The sequence below is a fragment of the Helianthus annuus genome, chromosome 3, assembly GCF_002127325.2.
Source record: "Helianthus annuus cultivar XRQ/B chromosome 3, HanXRQr2.0-SUNRISE, whole genome shotgun sequence".
NCBI lineage: Eukaryota > Viridiplantae > Streptophyta > Magnoliopsida > Asterales > Asteraceae > Helianthus > Helianthus annuus.
Window position 1 is genome coordinate 147,258,200 of NC_035435.2, and position 17,242 is coordinate 147,275,441.

Sequence of the window (17,242 nt, forward strand, 5' to 3'; positions counted from 1 at the left end):
TTTTCGGTTACTCGGGTTTTAGTTAATTCAGTTTTTGGTTGATTTTGGTTGGTTTCGTCTGTTTTCGGTTTGGGTTGGTTTGGTTTTGGTTAACAATTCAGTTGGTACTCACTCCTAGACATTGTTAATCACGTTTCATATTAATTTTTTAATTAAAAAAACACTATAGTTATACAACACTCAAATTAAAGAGAATAAAATGCTTGTTTTATGGTGTAATTTTTATTTTTAAATATTAACGTACCGAAAAGATATGGTCATTTAAAAATCGTGAGGCAACTACTTTTTAAAAGGGGGTTAAAACGTAACTATTAACTAATTATCTATGACTTGGTTAAAGATGAGAGAGTTAAAGTGTAATTGAGATGAGGGGAATATGTGTAATTGCTTGAAAGACTAATTTACTCTCATTTTAATTTAAGGTTGTACATTATGCATTGAACTAAAAAACAGTTCTTGACTTTTAGGTATCTTAAAATGTCATTCATGTGGAGGGTATAAATGAGAAATAGGGCTGTAAACGAGCCGAGTCGAGCCGAGCTAGACCCAGCTCGAGCTCGGCTCGAACTCGATTCGAGCTGGCTCGGCTCGATTTAGCTCGAACTAACAAAGAACCGCAAAATTTATTACTTAAAAAGCTCTTAAAAATGAATTTCTTCGTAGCCTAAGGGCCATAATTGCCATTTTATTTAACCATATGGCTAAATATGCAAGTATAACTTACTCCATTGTCTTTACCTTCTTTTATAAGGGAGATACTCCCTTACTTTTTGTTTTCTAAGCGATGTGGGACAAAAAATGAAGGATGTAAACCTTATCGAGCCAGCTCACGAGTTCACGAGCCGAGCCAGGCCAAGCTCGAGCTCGGCTCGTTTACAAACCGAGCCGAGCTGGCTCGTTTACAACCGAGCCAATTTCGAGCCGAGCTTTCTTCGAGCTTTTTTCGAGCGAGTTTCGAGCGAGCTGCGAGCCACGAGTTTTTTGAACACCCCTAATGAGAAGAAAATATTATCTAAGAACAAAATGAATAAGTTTAAACCAATAGAAATTCTCTATTTGGTATGTTTATTTAATATTATTGTAAGGGCATATGAGTAAATTTATAAAAATTGTTAATTAATTGTATTCCTCTAAATTAGCTAATTAAGTTAAACTAATAACTGATTTATAAAGTATATATTCTTTCTAAACAAACCTAATTTTTGGTGAAAAACAATTTTAATATGTGTAGGATAAATTTTCATAAATGTATGATATATGTAGGATAAGTTTTGAAATATGTAAGATAAAATGGTTTTGTCTAACTAATTAGAGATAGAGATTTAAATTAATGGAAGAAAGTATAAATCATTTAGTGTTTTACTATTACGCCAAATGTACTTTGTTGTTTCTCTTCTCAACTAAAGTTTCATCACTCTTTTTTTTTCATTTGGTTCATCTTTATGGTATCATACTTAAGCATTTCAAGTCATTTGGGTTCATGCAAGTCTACAAAGAAGTTACACAAAGCAAGAACAGGTTCACATGGGTGGTTAAAGAAGTCAAAAGATCGAAGCAAAGACAGGCCAATTGCTTATGATAAGCGGGTACACGTGCAATACAACTTATATACTTTTGTTATTATAATTATAAAGTTTTCGATCAGTTTTAGTTATTTTACATGAGACAAGTTGTTGTAACTTAACTAGTTTTGTTTCTTCTTCGCCCACCTTTAAAGACCAAATTAGCAAATGGCCAGCAAAGTTCACTTATGTGATGTGGACGGCAGGAACGATCTGACCATTTCCTAGCTTTTATTCTCTTAATTAATATATAACTTTTGAAAATCTTAAGTGAAATAATATGTGAAAATAAATTTTTACCCTTCAAGAAAAATATAATTGTGTGTACTCTCTTTATCATTCCAGACCAACTGCAATCGTTAAGCTAAGGACGTAGTCATGTCAAACCTACCACAGAGGTTCCTTCGCGGACAATCCCCTCTCTCTCCCCAACCCACCCTCTACACTCACATTCAAAGTCCGTAGGTCTACACGGACCTACAACCAACTCTCTCTCCTTCTCCCACCCTCCCCCCATAGCTCTCGGCCATGTCAACGTCCGTGAAGTGAAAAACCCAATGTTACGTGCTCTTATTTCAAAAACTTTCTTTAATTTTCCTTTATTTGTTTTATTATTTGTCCCTATACGTATCTATGGACATAGACGAGTCTAGCCGCACAATGCTACTCAAGATCATCTTAATAAAACTAGATTTATTAAACGAATTTGACTTTCACCTATCGAATTTGGCTAGGCTTGAATATCTAAACGAACCTATTATTTATATCAATATAATAAGTTTATTAATTATTATTATATATAAAGTTTTAATAAAATACTATATATAATACCTAAAGAATATATTATTTGTATTTAATAATGAATAAGTCGAGCCCGAGCGAAGCTCGGAAATTTATCCACAGATCAAGTTATTGAGTTTTAGACAAAGAACTCGGAACAAATCAAGCTTAAGCTAAGTGTCTGTTAATTAAACTGAACAAACCAAGTTTGAGGTTAAACGAGTTTGAACTCGACTCAACTTGTTTATCACAAGTTTGTTTTCGATGCAATCATGTAGCCCAATGAAAATATCATTAAACTCTAGCATGTGTCATCATGGTCGTTTACATATATAATTAAACTTGGTGGTCGGCATATATATAGTACCAGCCACCCAAGTTTCGTTTTATTATATATTAAAGTGCTAAAACAAGTTGAGTATTAAATAAAATGCACAACCTAGTTTTTAAGAGGATCGCTTATAAAGTTGGAGGTCCCAGTTTTTAAGTGCTGAAACAGGTTGAGTATTAAATAAAATGCACAACCCAGTTTTTAAGCAGATCGCTTATAAAGTTGGAGGTCCCAAGCTTGATCCTCGTGTGTGTCGCAACCCCCGACCCCTACCCCGGGAGCAGGCGCCGCGAGCCGTGCGGTATCAGTGGTATCGGTGTTTATTAATTTAGCAGCGGAATACATCAGGGACGTAGTCAGGAAATGTGTTTATCAGAGTAAAACACCAAAATTTTATAATAATAATTTATCGGGATAAAACCCGAGTTCATTTGACAATACATTTGTAGTGATACCCCTAATCATTGAAAACAAAAACTTCTTCTTTATTTAGGTAACTTTTATAGGCACTTTTCCAAGCCTTCGGTGCTTTCCAGCTGGCTTCTATTGGCTTTGACATTTTGTTACATGAAACGCGTTTTAAAAATATTTTATCAGCAAAAAATACTGGCGAGTGCATCCCAGTTAATAAAAAACAGTTTATATAATTTCACAGTATTGAGAGCGATTACAATGTTTATATCTACACAATTACTCATTCAGTAGTGTCAATCCAGACTGGTGGGTCATATTACTCATTGGCTAACTTTTTGTCCAAAGGTAACGTCTTTCACATTTGTATACAAAACCCCAACATATCGGTAGTAATTAAAGAATACATAGACTCAATCACTGTTAATTATATTTTAAAACAATTGAGGTTTTGTAAAAACAGTTTATGAAAAGCAGATGTACTCACATTGTTTACTTAGGTAAGATTAAAGCTTCCTGGGAATCTCCTGATTATTATCTATTAAAATTAAACAATGCACACATGTTAGTAAAATAACCCAATTCACATTAACCGTACAACTCGAGACAGAATTCCAATGACTGAGTCGGGCAGAGCCGACATGCATTACGGAATCCTAGATCAATCGGGTGTACACACGAGACAGAATTCCAATGACTGAGTCGGGCAGAGCCGACATGCATTACGGAATCCTAAATCAATCGTGTATGGTAATAGCAGGGTTATAGTACTTACAACGAGGCAGAGCTTCGCTTTATAATGGGTATTATGCCCGGGTATAATTTCTACTTATAAGAAATTTGAGAGAGAAATCAGATTTGAATGGTTGAACAAATGAGCCTGAGCCCCCTTATATAGGCTGGTCGAGCACTCCATCGCGCCCCGCGACCAAGTAGCTTCGGCCTTCGCGGGCCGCGAGAGCCCACGTGTCGCTTATAGGGTTGCCGAGTCAAGGGGTAGGTTCGGTGAGTCACGTGGCACTATGCAGTGTCGACCAAGCAAAGGCAGTCGCGCCCCGCGATAGACCAAGGTGATATTTACGGCTATTTCGGGTCCGTTTCTCACGTACATGTTATATTTAGGAACGTTTAGTCATGTTCAAAATATTTTGGGAAGGTTGTTATAGTGTGTGTGCCCTTTCCCCTCCTTTTTTTCCAACAGTTAACCCCTCCCCCCTCCTTTTTTTAAATATAAATTTATTTCTTTTTTTGAATAAACTACAATTTGAATCCCTAAGGTTGACACTGGATTGCACGTTGAGCCCCTTCTTTTCTTATGTAACAATCAAGTCGCCAATGTTGCTCAATCGCAACAATTGAGTTCCTGATGTTAACATCTGGTACATGGCCATTTACTTTAATAATAGTAGCAAGGGCAATGAGGTAATTTCACCCCAAACATCACCCTAAGTACAATTGTCATCCCCAATCTTCCCCCAAAAGCAACAAATCACTCCCCCCCCCCACCAAACCTCCAGCTGCCGTCGTCCTACTTCATCTCCAATCACCACGTTGATCATATTGCGAGTTCAAGCCATTATTGAAAATCAGCATGTTGCAAGTAAGACATAGTTATGTTAACATTATTAACATGAACATGTGCACATAAGGTTTGAAATTTGTTTGATTTTTAAAATTGAACTTGAGAATGTAGCTGAAATAAGGCTGCAAGCAACTGTACACTGACTGGTGGTCCACATTAGGGTGGTGCTCAAGTTTCTGAGCAATGCAAATGTGGACATAAGGTTTGATAGGGGCTGGGATGATCGAATAGATTAGGTTAGTTTATAATTGGTTTTGTATATATTCATGATGCATAACTAGAAGCTAACTAGAATAGTTCATGGGTTTTTATTATTGATCATATTTTGGCAGTAATTGTTAATGTGAAGTATATTCGTATATGTAAGGGTTGATGATTATGTTATGGTTTGACTTCTGTTGAATGGTTGATGCTTGATGATTATGTTATGGTGTTTGAATGGTTGATGACTATGTTATGGTAATGCCTTCTGTTTATAAGAGAAATGATAATGTTACAAGTTGATGTTTGATCATGGTTTACCTTTTGTTTGAAGATTTGTGTAGGTTGATCATGTATAATGTAATGGTTGATCATGTATAATGTAATGGTTGATGTTTAATGGGTGAATGATTGTAATGGTTGATCATGTACTTTGTGATAGGTTGAACTTAGTTTTGAACCTATGCAATTGATCTGTTTGGTGATAGGTTGAAAGTGATAGTTAGTTAGTTGATCAGGTGATCTGTTTTGACCTTGATTTAGTTAGTTTGTTTATCCGGTGATTGGCAGTTGATCAAATTGCAGTTGATTAGTTGTGTTAGCAATTAATTCCCCATTTGTTTAGAAGTCATTGTGTTAGCAGTTAATCATGTACATTAGTTAATCATGTGTTTAGAAGTCATAGTTAGGATTAGAGGTCGTTGTGTTAGCAGTGTTTAGAAGTCATAGTTAGGATTAGAGGTCGTTGTGTTAGCAGTTAATCATGTACATTAGTTTCAATACAGGTGTGTTAGTAATTAATTGTGTACATTTGTTTAGGAGTGGTTGATTATGCAACTTAATCAACTGCTTATGCAACTGATTTGTTTGACTAGAATGTTTAGCAGTATCATTAGCAACTGATCTGCTTTGCATGATCTATATCCTTAGCAGTATCATTAGTAGAATGCTTTGCGTGATCTATATTATTATCATTATCATTAATTTGCATGATCTGTTTAATTACATTGAATTGTATCTTTACCAGTTGATTAGAAGTATCATTAGCAGCATCATTAGGTTGCAAGATCTGTATTATTAGCAGTTGATCATTAGTGGTATCATTAGTATCGTTATTAGAAATTAATGATAAGGGTGGTTAGTTAAAACGTAAATGATTTGAATTTGGAGGGAATTTTTAAAGTTTACAAGCTAGGACTTGTTGGGTTATGGAGGCTAGATTGGTTTTAGGCAGGTTCTGCCTGTTTACTTTTATTTAGCCCGTTTATTATTTCTAGGGAAATAATCTAGAAACCCTAATCTTTATTATAAATATAGGTCTTGTACTTGTAATTCCCTATTACGTGTGGTGAGAGGCAGAAAACAATAAAAATCATGGTTGCAGCATGTAGACATGGGCCATGTTAGACCAAACCACGTAAATCCTTGTGATTGTTTAATTGATTAATCGTTTATGTGTGTGTGTTGCTTCCTCGTGCATATACCATAACAAGTGGTATCAGAGCTTTAGCTCATTTGACACACAAATCACACTGAATAAATGATTATGGAGGTGTTTATTAGATCTAGGGTTGTAGCCAACATCTCTAGCCGCCAAGTCCAGCGATCGATCGAAAGTGAAGTTCAGTCGTTCCCATTTTGTTTGTTCGATAAAGTAAAAAAAGGATCGGTACCCTTTTTTGTTGAACAAAAGGAACCTATAATATTCTTGTTTCTTGCGTCGATTTTTGAACAAATGGAAAAAGGACAGAAAACAATTTTGTGTTGTCGTCTGTGGTTATTATATCTTCTGTTAACCCCTTACACAAAAGAAAACATATAGCAATCGGTATTAAGTTGCTATGACACACTATGAAATTATGGGAGAGAATAATTGAGACGAGAATCAGAATAGAAACTCAAGTCACGGTAAACCAATTTGGTTTCATGCCAGGGCGATTGACTACGGAAGTAATACATATTCTAAGGAGAATGATGGAGAATATAGGGAGAAGAAACGAGACCTACACATGGTGTTCATTGATCTTGAAAAACCCTATGACAGTGTGCCACGTAGACTGATTTGGGATAGTTTGGAGAGTAGAGGGGTTTCTGGGAAGTATATAGACTTAATTAGGGATATGTATGTTAGGACTGAGACTAGTGTCCGAGCGCCTATAGGGGATACTGATTCTTTCCCGGTGGAGGTAAGACTTCACCAAGGGTCTGCTTTGAGCCCTTTTCTATTTGCAGTTATTCTAGATGAGTTGACAAAGTTAATTCAGGAGGATCTTCCGTGGTGCCTGCTTTTCGCAGATGATATTATGTTAGTTGCTGATAGTAAAATGCGAGGTTAGTAGAGTGGCGAGCAGCTTTAGAGGCCAGAGGTTTAAGGATTAGTCGATCTGAGACTGAGTACTTGTATTGTGACTTTAGTGGAGTAGACAACGATGAGGACATTCAGATCACCATTGACGGTCAAGTGGTTCCGCAGGTGACTAAGTTCAAGTATCTAGGATCGTTTGTTCAATGGGATGGGGAGATAGATAGTGACGTTGCCCACCGCATCCAGGTTGGATGGTGTAGGTGAAGAGCTGCCACTGGGGTATTGTGCAATAGGAGGTTCCCAACAAAAATTGAAAGGGAAATTTTATATGGTTACAATTAGACCTGCTGTGTTATACGAAACCGACTGTTGGGCCATTGCCGGATAAGAAATGATGTTTTTAGAGAGAGGTTAGAAGTAGCTAGTATATCAGATAAGATAAAGGAGGGAAGATTGAGATGGTTTGGGCATGTGAAGAGGTGGCAGATGATAAAGCCAGTTAGAGTGGTTGAAACTCTCGAGGAGGTGGAGGGGAGGAAGAGTAGAGGCAGACCCAAAATTACTTGGAATGAGCGGATTAGGCAGGATTTGCAAAGATTGCACCTCTCTGAGAACATGGTCCATGATAGGAACTCGTGGAGACATAGATTAAGGTTAAGGATTTATAGGAGAGGGTACAATTGTGTTTTTAGGTGTAGTGTATGGTCGTAGATATGTATCTATGTGTATAGGTTGTTTGTGTTGTTAGATTTGTCTTGTTTACCATGCACTCTTTCACCACTCATGTTATATTTGTAGCTTCATACACACACACACACACACACCCCTCATGTTCTATTTATTTCTTTCCTGAGTGTTTTGGAGCTGAGGGTCTTACTAGAAGCAGCCTCTTTATCCCTAGGGGTAGAGGTAAGGTGTGTCTACATCCCAACCTCCCCAAACCCTACCAATAGCTTTGCTATTTATGGGATTTTACTGTGTATGATTGATTGATATTTTAATTGCTTTGTTTTCTAGAATTAATAAGTTATGAAAAAAGTCATTATAATATTCTTTTGCGGAATTTTTGTTTGGGTTGACGAGAGATAAGGTTTGACCAAGGAGTTTTTAGCAAGGGTTTTAGTATTAGTTAGGTTGATATCAGTTTTTTAACCGATTAACCAGCAATGACATCAGAGAGTCGTTATTTTGAAGATCAGAGAAACATAATCGTACGCCAGTGATCAAGTGGTATTTGTTTCAGTTGTTTCAATGCTGATTTTCTGTTTGTTTTTCGATTTCAGTTTCGTTTTGTCGTATTGTGTTATAATGACTGAAAAAGAAAATGTTCAAATTGAAAAGTTTAATGGTATTGATATTAGCTGTTATTAGAAGTATCACTAGGAGTTTGATTACCATGAACTATATCATTACCAGTTAATTAGAAGTATCACTAGTATCGTTATTGGCAGTTAATGATTACGGTGGTTAGTTAAAAACGTAAAAGATTTGAATTTGGAAGGAATATTTAAATTTTACAGGCAGTGACTTGTTGGGTTATGGATAGGGTGTTCAAAAAACTCGTGGCTCGCAGCTCGCTCGAAACTCGCTCGAAAAAAGCTCGAAGAAAGCTCGGCTCAAAATTGGCTCGGTTGTAAACGAGCCAGCTCGGCTCGGCTCGTAAACGAGCCGAGCTCGAGCTTGGCCTGGCTCGGCTCGTGAGCTCGTGAGCTGGCTCGATAAGGTTTACATCCTTCATTTTTTGTCCCACATCGCTTAGAAAACAAAAAGTAAGGGAGTATCTCCCCTATAAAAGAAGGTAAAGACAATGGAGAAAGTGAATTAACAATTTATACTTGCATATTTAGCCATATGGTTAAATAAAATGACAATTATGGCCCTTAGGATATGAAGAAATTCATTTTTAAGAGCTTTTTAAGTAATAAATTTTGCGGTTCTTTTTTAGTTCGAGCTAGCTCGAATTCTAATCGAGTCGAACTCGAGCCTCAAATCTCAGCTCGATTTGAAATTCGAGCTCGAGCCGAGCCAGCTCGAATCGAGTTCGAGCCGAGCTCGAGCTGGGTCTAGCTCGGCTCGACTCGGCTCGTTTACAGCCCTAGTTATGGAGGCTAGATGGGTTTTGGCAGGTTCGGCTGGAATAATCTAGAAACCCTAATCGTTATTAAAAATATATGTCTTGTACTTGTAATTCCTTATCACGAGTGGTGAGAGGCAAATATCAATAAAAATCTTGGTTGCATCCTGTGGATGTAAGTCAGATTAGACCGAACTACGTAAATCCGTGTGTTCTTGTGATCATTTATTTTCTGCAGATTAATTGTTTTTGTGTGTGTTGTTCGCTTCCGCACATGTATACCCTAACAAGTGTTAAAATTTACAAGCAGGGACTCATGTTGCATATAAAAAATAAGGGGTATTTTAGTCTTTTCACTCTAATTTAAATGGCTATCTAATAGCAGGAACTCAATTGTTGCAATTGAGCAACGTTAGGGACTTGATTGTTCAAATTAAAAAAATGAAGAGACTTAACGTGCAATTAGGTGTCAACCCCGAAGACTCAAATTGTAGTTTACTCCTTTTTTTTCCTGTTTTATCAAATTGTTGTTTACTCCTTTTTTTTTTTTTCCTATTTTAAGTTTTCAGTTTTGGCATATCTTCTTTTTTGTTTTTTCTTTTACTTTTTAACTTCAATTAACTAAACATTTTAAGACTATCTGCATCATTAATATCCTTACCCTTACAAGTCCTTTTACAAACCCTTAACAATGAAGCCTTTAACAATGAAACCCTTAATTATGGATGCATGTTTGTATTAGTTTTGTTGATAAGATGGGCCCAAACTATAAGAAAAAAACTTTTATTTAAATATTGTCTGTAGTGGGTAGGTGATAAGGTGGAAATATAGAAGAGTTTAGAGATAAAGTAAAGTAAAGGTTTTAAGGATTTGTAAGGATATGATGTGGCAGATGATGTGGCAGCTAAGGATGCTTAAGGGCGCCTGTAGGAGTGGATATAGTCTAACTTTTTGGAAATGATTCTTCCCTTTAACCGATCTGAGTTCACGGTGAGTTTTACAACAAGAATTGTGTAGTACTTTTACAATATTTACTTTACATCTGTTGTAAACTAATTTCACCAATAAACTAGTTGTTGCAATTGCCAGTGATTATTATTAAATAGTAATTAGTGGCATCAAAAACATAAATACAAAGACAACCATATTATCTGTAAATATTATACGTAGCTTTTAACGGCTAGCAAAACTGCATCACTAATAAAAAACTTCAAAAATCTAGCAAGAAACTAGAAATACAAAGACGACCATGCATAAATACAAGTGATTACAAATTTTCTAGATTAAAATGTCACCGATCTATGGATTTAAATCTCGATCGGCTCTTCACCATAAAAACAAGCCATCGTTATAAATTATGTCGTTTCGAGCTCATCATATGCATCAACACGAACTAAGTGAGAATGATAGCTTGAATCAATTTCTTTTTCCTGTTGATTCTGGGATGTTTTTAAAGTTACATCAGGTATCCAAAACCAAATAATTGTGAGGAAGAATTTGGGTCCCAATTACATCTAACAATTAATATCATGGCAAAAGAGGTTAAACCAGTGGTTGTTAAGGTCAAAGATCTTCCTTTTTAAAGAAAAAGATGAAGAGGACCTCTTATCTATTCTTGTATATATATAGTAGTGGTGTACCATAACCATAAACACAAGCTTCTCATTGCTGGTATCAACCAATGGCACGGGTAATAAACGACACCACCGCAGCTCCTCCCCATGCCTCGGTTGACATGGAGGTACCGGTCAAGTGGTCAGCACAAGGTCTAGAGCAGGCTAGTAAAGGTGCAGATGGTGTCAAGAACCATTTGGTGGTTGATGCAGCCTTGAGAGCGGTGGTGTTTGCAGCTAGCGCGGCTGCTGTCGTTGTTATGGTCACTTCTAAACAAAGCAAGATGATACCTGTTTCTCCTACCATGGCAGTATCCTTGGATGCAAATTGGAATCAGTCCCCAGCTTATATGTAAGTAGCACTAGTTTGAAAAGGTGACCTTTGGCCATAATATTGGTATCCATTATGAAATGTTTTTGGTTATGATGCAGATACTATGTATCAGCCTTCTCAGTAGCTGGCTTGTACAGCATCGTTACTGGTTTCTTTTCGGTTTTTACTCTGAAGAAGACGGGCGTAATTTCGACAAAGATGCAGTTTCATTTGGCGATACTAGATTCTGTACGCGCGCTCGTCTTTCACCCAACTAATTTATTCAAAACCCAGTTTCATAAGAGTGTTTAACATGTTTGTTTTCTAGGTGATTCACTTCCAGGGTTCAGGGGCCGGCGGATCCAAGCTTATGGCTTGGGTTTGACTGACACCCAAATAAATTTATTTAAACCTTTTTAACTAAACAAATTTGTACTTATTACAACATAAATAAATAAATATAAATTGATAAGTAAAAAACTGGCCCGGCCCATAGGGTGTGCAGGACGTGCCACCGAACAGGGTCCAAAAGCTTTTAGGGCCCGTAATTTTTTTTCATTTTGTTTATATATAAAATATGTAGTCCCAATGAAAGAAATAAACTTGCCGTAGTCCGATTGGTACCGCGCTTAGCGTTTGGTATACGCGTCTCCGGTTCGAGACCTGCTAGCTATCTGTTTTTTTCTTATTTTTTTTTTATTTATCCAAGGTTGGGCCTTGAAGCCCACTTTTACGTATGGCATTTCATGCGTGCATGTGAATGGATTTACATCATGAACTATTATTATTATTATTATTATTATTATTATTATTATTATTATTATTATTATTATTATTATTATTATTATTATTATTATTATTATTATTATTATGGTTTTAATAAATTAGACTGTGTTATTATTATAAAAAAACTAACTTTTGTTACTGGATTTATGAACAAAAAACGTTAAAGCCCAAATGTTTTTGCCAATCAAGTTTAGAAGCCCAACTATTTTAATGTGTAACGGATTAATGACACTTGGCTCAAATCAATAAAAAAACATATTGAGTTAATATATAGGGCCCAAACTTTTAATCTCGCACAGGGCCAAAAAAATTTGTGATTTTCGGAGACGGCCCTGGTAAAAAATAAAAAGTTTACTCAATAAGTCAACCCAAAATTTATCTTTTAAGCACATTAGTCTGTACTACTAACATATAATCCTATAAGCTTTAATCTAAGCCCACCCATTCAATTCCCCTGTAGGCACTCGAGTTCCAGTTTCTTTTTCAAAAAAAAAAATTCACCAATTTTTTTTTTAAATATTACCTTTCCAATAAAAAAAATTTAAGCCACTTTTTACGGTGGGGCAGATTCACTAAAACTTAGCTCCTATAGTGATTTACCCCATCGTAAATGAAACATACATGTCGAAAAAAAATGGCTCGTAATTTCTTTTCGGATTTTTTTTCATAAATGTCTATGTTAGGTGTTATTTTACCGTTGTGTAAAATTTGGTGGCAAAACTCACACAGAAAGTGGGGTTCTCTCAACTCAAGGGTGGTTTTCATTTGAAAGTCTCCCTATATTATCAAAACACGAACATAAAAGACTAAACAAAACCGTGATTTAGATTATTTAGATCTTTGAAGCATTTAATATTACAAAGTAAATGTTGGTGCTAAATAAAAAATAAAAATAAAGTGAATTGCTCGAACAAGCTATTCAACTTATATAGAAGTTACTACGAGCCAGTTGTTTTTACAATCCAAAAAAAAACCTCATGTTTTTACAAACTAACAGTTAGCACGTCTGCTGCTTGCATGCAGTTGCTGTTGAGTATTTTATCTTCAGCTATAGGAGCAGAACTAGGGGTAGCATATGTTGGACTCAAAGGGAACTCTCATTCATTCTGGAAAGAGATCTGCAATGCGTATGGTTCATTCTGTCATCACTTATCGGCCACTTCCACTATGGCAATCATATCCGACATCGCACTTCTACTTTTGGTTTGGCTCTCGTATTACACTCTTTTGAAGAAGATTGCAAGGCCATAATTTGGTCAATAAGTGAAGATATTAAGTTATGTACCAGTTTGATGTTATTTCACTTTCTGTTATTGAGCTTCTTTCAGTCCATGTTTTTTTTTTTTGTTGGCTTTGTGCTACTTTGAGTATGTATTTTATGATCCGTAAATTACGTCTCTCTATTCCTAAGGGGTAGAGGTGTGATACCCCAGGAAAACGCACAACACAACTAGCTTCTCCACACTACTAGAAAAATGGTTATTTTGCTACGGAAATTTCCTACGCAAAAAAATGCGTCGCAAATTCTGACACATTTACTACGCATTTCCTACGGAAAAAAGACCTTGATTTTTTTGGGCAATTTGTGACACAATAGTGACAAATATACTAATTCTAAGTATTGTGTCGGAAATGCGTAGCAACTTGCTACGCATTTCCGATGGAACCATTATTTATTTGTTGGAATTAGATTTATATGTTAAATTCATTTAAATATTAATTGTTGCGTCAGAAATGCGTAGCAACTTGCTACGCATTTATGACGAATTATTTATTATTATACTTAGATTATATTTTAATGTTTAATCAGCATTGTTATTAATTATTGCGTAGGAAATGTGTAGCAACTTGCTACGCATTTGTGATAAAAAATTTATTGTGTAGGAAATGTGTAGCAACTTGCTACGCATTTGTGATGGAAAATTTATTACCATATTGCGTACGAAATGTGTAGCAACTTGCTACGCATTTGTGATGGAAAATTTATTGCGTAGGAAATGTGTAGCAACTTGCTACGTATTTGTGATGAAAAATTTATTGCGTAGGAAATGTGTAGCAACTTGCTACGCATTTGTGATAGAAAATTTATTACCATATTTAAATATTTAACTAGTTTTATTTTTACCATATTTTATTATTACCATACATTTCTTAATGCCCTTTCAATCATTACTATCCACCATATTAATAATTTCGATACAAGTCTATACTCACGGGATGTCCTAAATGGAGTTATATTTTTAGGCTTGCCAAATCATTGGTAATTACCAAAGTTCAGTGTTCCAGTGACGTTATCAAGAAATATTGATCAAAAGAATGGTTTATGTAGTGGAACTCGACTACAGGTCCTATCACTGGGTGACCAGGTTATTGAGACCCTTATATTATCCAGAACTGATACCGACACTTGAACGTTTATCCCTAAATTTCGTTTAATACCGTGAAATAGAAGGATTCCATTTAAATTGAAAAGAAGATATTTTCTCTCGCTTAATGTTTTGCCATGACAATAAATAAAAGTATAGAACAATTTCTAAGTAAAGTTGGTGTGTTTCTAAAATAATCGGTTTTTACACATGAGCAATTATTGCGTCATCTATGGTAACAAATTCACTTATGTAAATTTTTGAAGAGAATATAAATTTAAATAATTTATAAATTTATATCCTTAAATCCGTGTCGTACATGGGTCTAATAATCTAGTAAACATATAAAAAATATACGATTTAACTTGTAAATAAAAGATGAATACTTTTCTAGTAGAAGCTGAATAAATAAATAAAAAAAATATACGATTTAAATGGTGATTAAAAAATAAACACTTTTCTAGTAGAAGTTTTTCTTTATTTTTTTAATAAGAATTTAACTACCATGAAAGAGTTTGGTTCAAATTTAATCCTTGCATCATTGGTTAATAAAATAATATTTTTTGTATTTAATACAACTTTAAGAAGGTATAAATATAATTATAGAATCACCTATTAATTGAATTTTTTTATAACGATACAGAAATTTTAGAATAACTAGTATTTTTTATGTGTACACATATTTATGGTAAATACTTTTTCCATTCACACTATAATGGGAAAAAACTCTCAGTTCCTTAGGATAGCAATTTCTACCAAAAAAAAAACACTTTCCTAAAAAAACAACTTTTAGAAAAAAAAACTTTTTATAGTAAAGCTATACAAAACATTTTAAAAAAACTAACAATAAAAGATTACAAAATGAAAAAAAAAAGAAAACAAAAAGGTTTACTTACACATAATTGAGCCAATCAAAAGCATTACTTCAACTTCACATGGATCACCATCCTATGGTCCATGGTTCACCTAATAATCAATCTAACGGTTAAAAATACTCTAGAATCAAAAGCTTTAGTTTAACCCTAAATTCCTTTTACTTTGAACACAGCACACCACAAACCCCCCCTGCCCCCTTCTCTCTCGATCATCCTTTTACTTCGACATGCCAGCCGGTGCCGGAGAAGTTGGTAATCGTCGTTGTTAGCCGGCCGCTCTCCGACAACCACGCCGATGATGTGACGATGATGATTGGATGATGACGAGGCTCCGACAGCGGTGGTGGTCGACGATGGCGTATAAGCAAGGTGGCGGCGGCGGGTATATCACTAAATCCTGGCAATAATCCATCTCGATTTCAACTAGTCTTGGCCAAACAGATGGTGGTGGTTCAGTCGACGATGGCGTATAAGATGGTTGCCAACAGTAGTGACGCCGACGGTGGTGGTGGTTCAGTTCGTCGGAAAGCATAAACTAGAGCACGTCATCTCGTTTTCGGTATACATTTTATTGTTCCAGTTAATTTTGGCTATTGATGCATTTTGTCCATAACCGTTGATCCCCTCACATCACTGGATGTGTTGTTGATTCGTACGAATCAAGGCTGGGGTGTGTAATTATGGATCTGCATCATTTTCATACAAATCAACAAACAGTTAATCAACAGATCTGGAAGTTATATACGAATCTGGAACAACAAGTTCATACGGATCCATGTTTTATCTGCGTTGGAATTCTTTTCTCACCACTTGAGTTGCTGATGTTGTGTCGGTTGCTGATGTTGAGTTGCTGAGTTGCTCGGAAGGTGTTCGATGTTGGTTTCGATTCTTCAGAGCTGAAAAATGAGATGGGTGTGGGTTAATGTTATTGAATTTGTTAAAGGAATATGTAATTTTATTTTCTTTATGTTAGTAGATTTTATACATTTTTTGTTTGTAAATTTGTATAAATTATGATTAATGTTATTGAAATTTTATAGTTTTTAGTTTTATTTGCTTTTGTATCTGATCTCTCGGATGTTTTATAAATAGAATAAAACTAGAAAAAACATTAAATTTCGTGACAATTGTGTAGCAAAAATAAAAAATTAACTTCCGTTAAATGGGTAGCAAAATGCGTAGAAAATGCGTAAAGAAATCAGTTTCCTACGAGTGGTTTAACTACATATGCATTTCGTCACAAATTCGTAGAAAATTAAATTTCGTGACAATTGTGTAGCAAAAATTAAAAATTAACTTCCGTTAAATGGGTAGGAAAATGCGTAGAAAATGTGTAGCAATTTGTGACAGCCCTTTTCTGTCAGAAATGGGTAGGAAAATGCGTAGAAAATGCGTAAGAAACCAGTTTCCTACGAGTGGTTTTCCTACATACGCATTTCGTCACAAATTCGTAGAAAATCGCAAGTTGTGATGCATTTCCTACGGAAAATGGTGTCAGAAATTTTAATTTTTCTAGTAGTGCCAGTGACGATGTGCTAATTTCGGGACAAAATTTCTTTCAACTTGGGGATGATGTGACAACTCGTGCAAATTCTTGAACGTTTCGTTTTACTGTGTAATTTCATGTACGTTAAATGAATTGAATTTGGTGATTTATTTTATTTGAACGATTGTGTGCTTGGTAATATGTAATGTGAATTATGTGAAACCGAAACCCGAAACTGAAATATGGGAATACGTTATTTTGCGATACAAAACATTTTATTTAGTTATTGCGTGTAACTCACGGAACCGACACTTTATAACCCAACCCGCCACCCATACCCCTCCTTGCGCCACAATTAGGCCCAAACCCCCCTCGTGAATCCCATGCGAATTAGTAAGCCCAACCTACACCTTCTTGTTCCTTGCAGCCTATTAGCCCAAACACCCTTGTGTTTTAATAATACATGCATGGCTTTGGGAAGAAGAAAATCAAAAACAGAAACCCTAACACTCTCTAGGGTGCGACGGCCAGGAGGAACCCCCCCCCCCCCCCCCCCC

The 17,242-nt window shown here is 35.6% G+C and overlaps 2 protein-coding genes and 1 long non-coding RNA gene across 3 annotated transcripts; all 3 read left to right on the forward strand.

The window, feature by feature from the left end:
- The first annotated feature begins 6,876 nt into the window (after nt 1–6,876).
- Nucleotides 6,877–8,543, forward strand: LOC110932205. The gene is made up of 4 exons (XM_022175558.1): nt 6,877–7,198; nt 7,291–7,418; nt 7,515–7,846; nt 8,456–8,543. The coding sequence occupies exons 1-4, from the start codon at nt 6,877–6,879 to the stop codon at nt 8,541–8,543; spliced, it is 870 nt and encodes a 289-aa protein (XP_022031250.1).
- Nucleotides 8,544–10,892: 2,349 nt separating this feature from the next.
- LOC110929964 (CASP-like protein 1) lies at nt 10,893–13,355 on the forward strand. The gene is made up of 3 exons (XM_022173161.2): nt 10,893–11,211; nt 11,292–11,421; nt 12,982–13,355. The coding sequence occupies exons 1-3, from the start codon at nt 10,928–10,930 to the stop codon at nt 13,207–13,209; spliced, it is 642 nt and encodes a 213-aa protein (XP_022028853.1). The 5' UTR covers nt 10,893–10,927; the 3' UTR covers nt 13,210–13,355.
- A 2,031-nt stretch (nt 13,356–15,386) lies between these two features.
- Nucleotides 15,387–16,245, forward strand: LOC118490189. The gene is made up of 2 exons (XR_004888569.1): nt 15,387–15,758; nt 15,928–16,245. It is a non-coding gene; the product is annotated as an uncharacterized LOC118490189 (long non-coding RNA).
- Nucleotides 16,246–17,242: the final 997 nt, after the last annotated feature.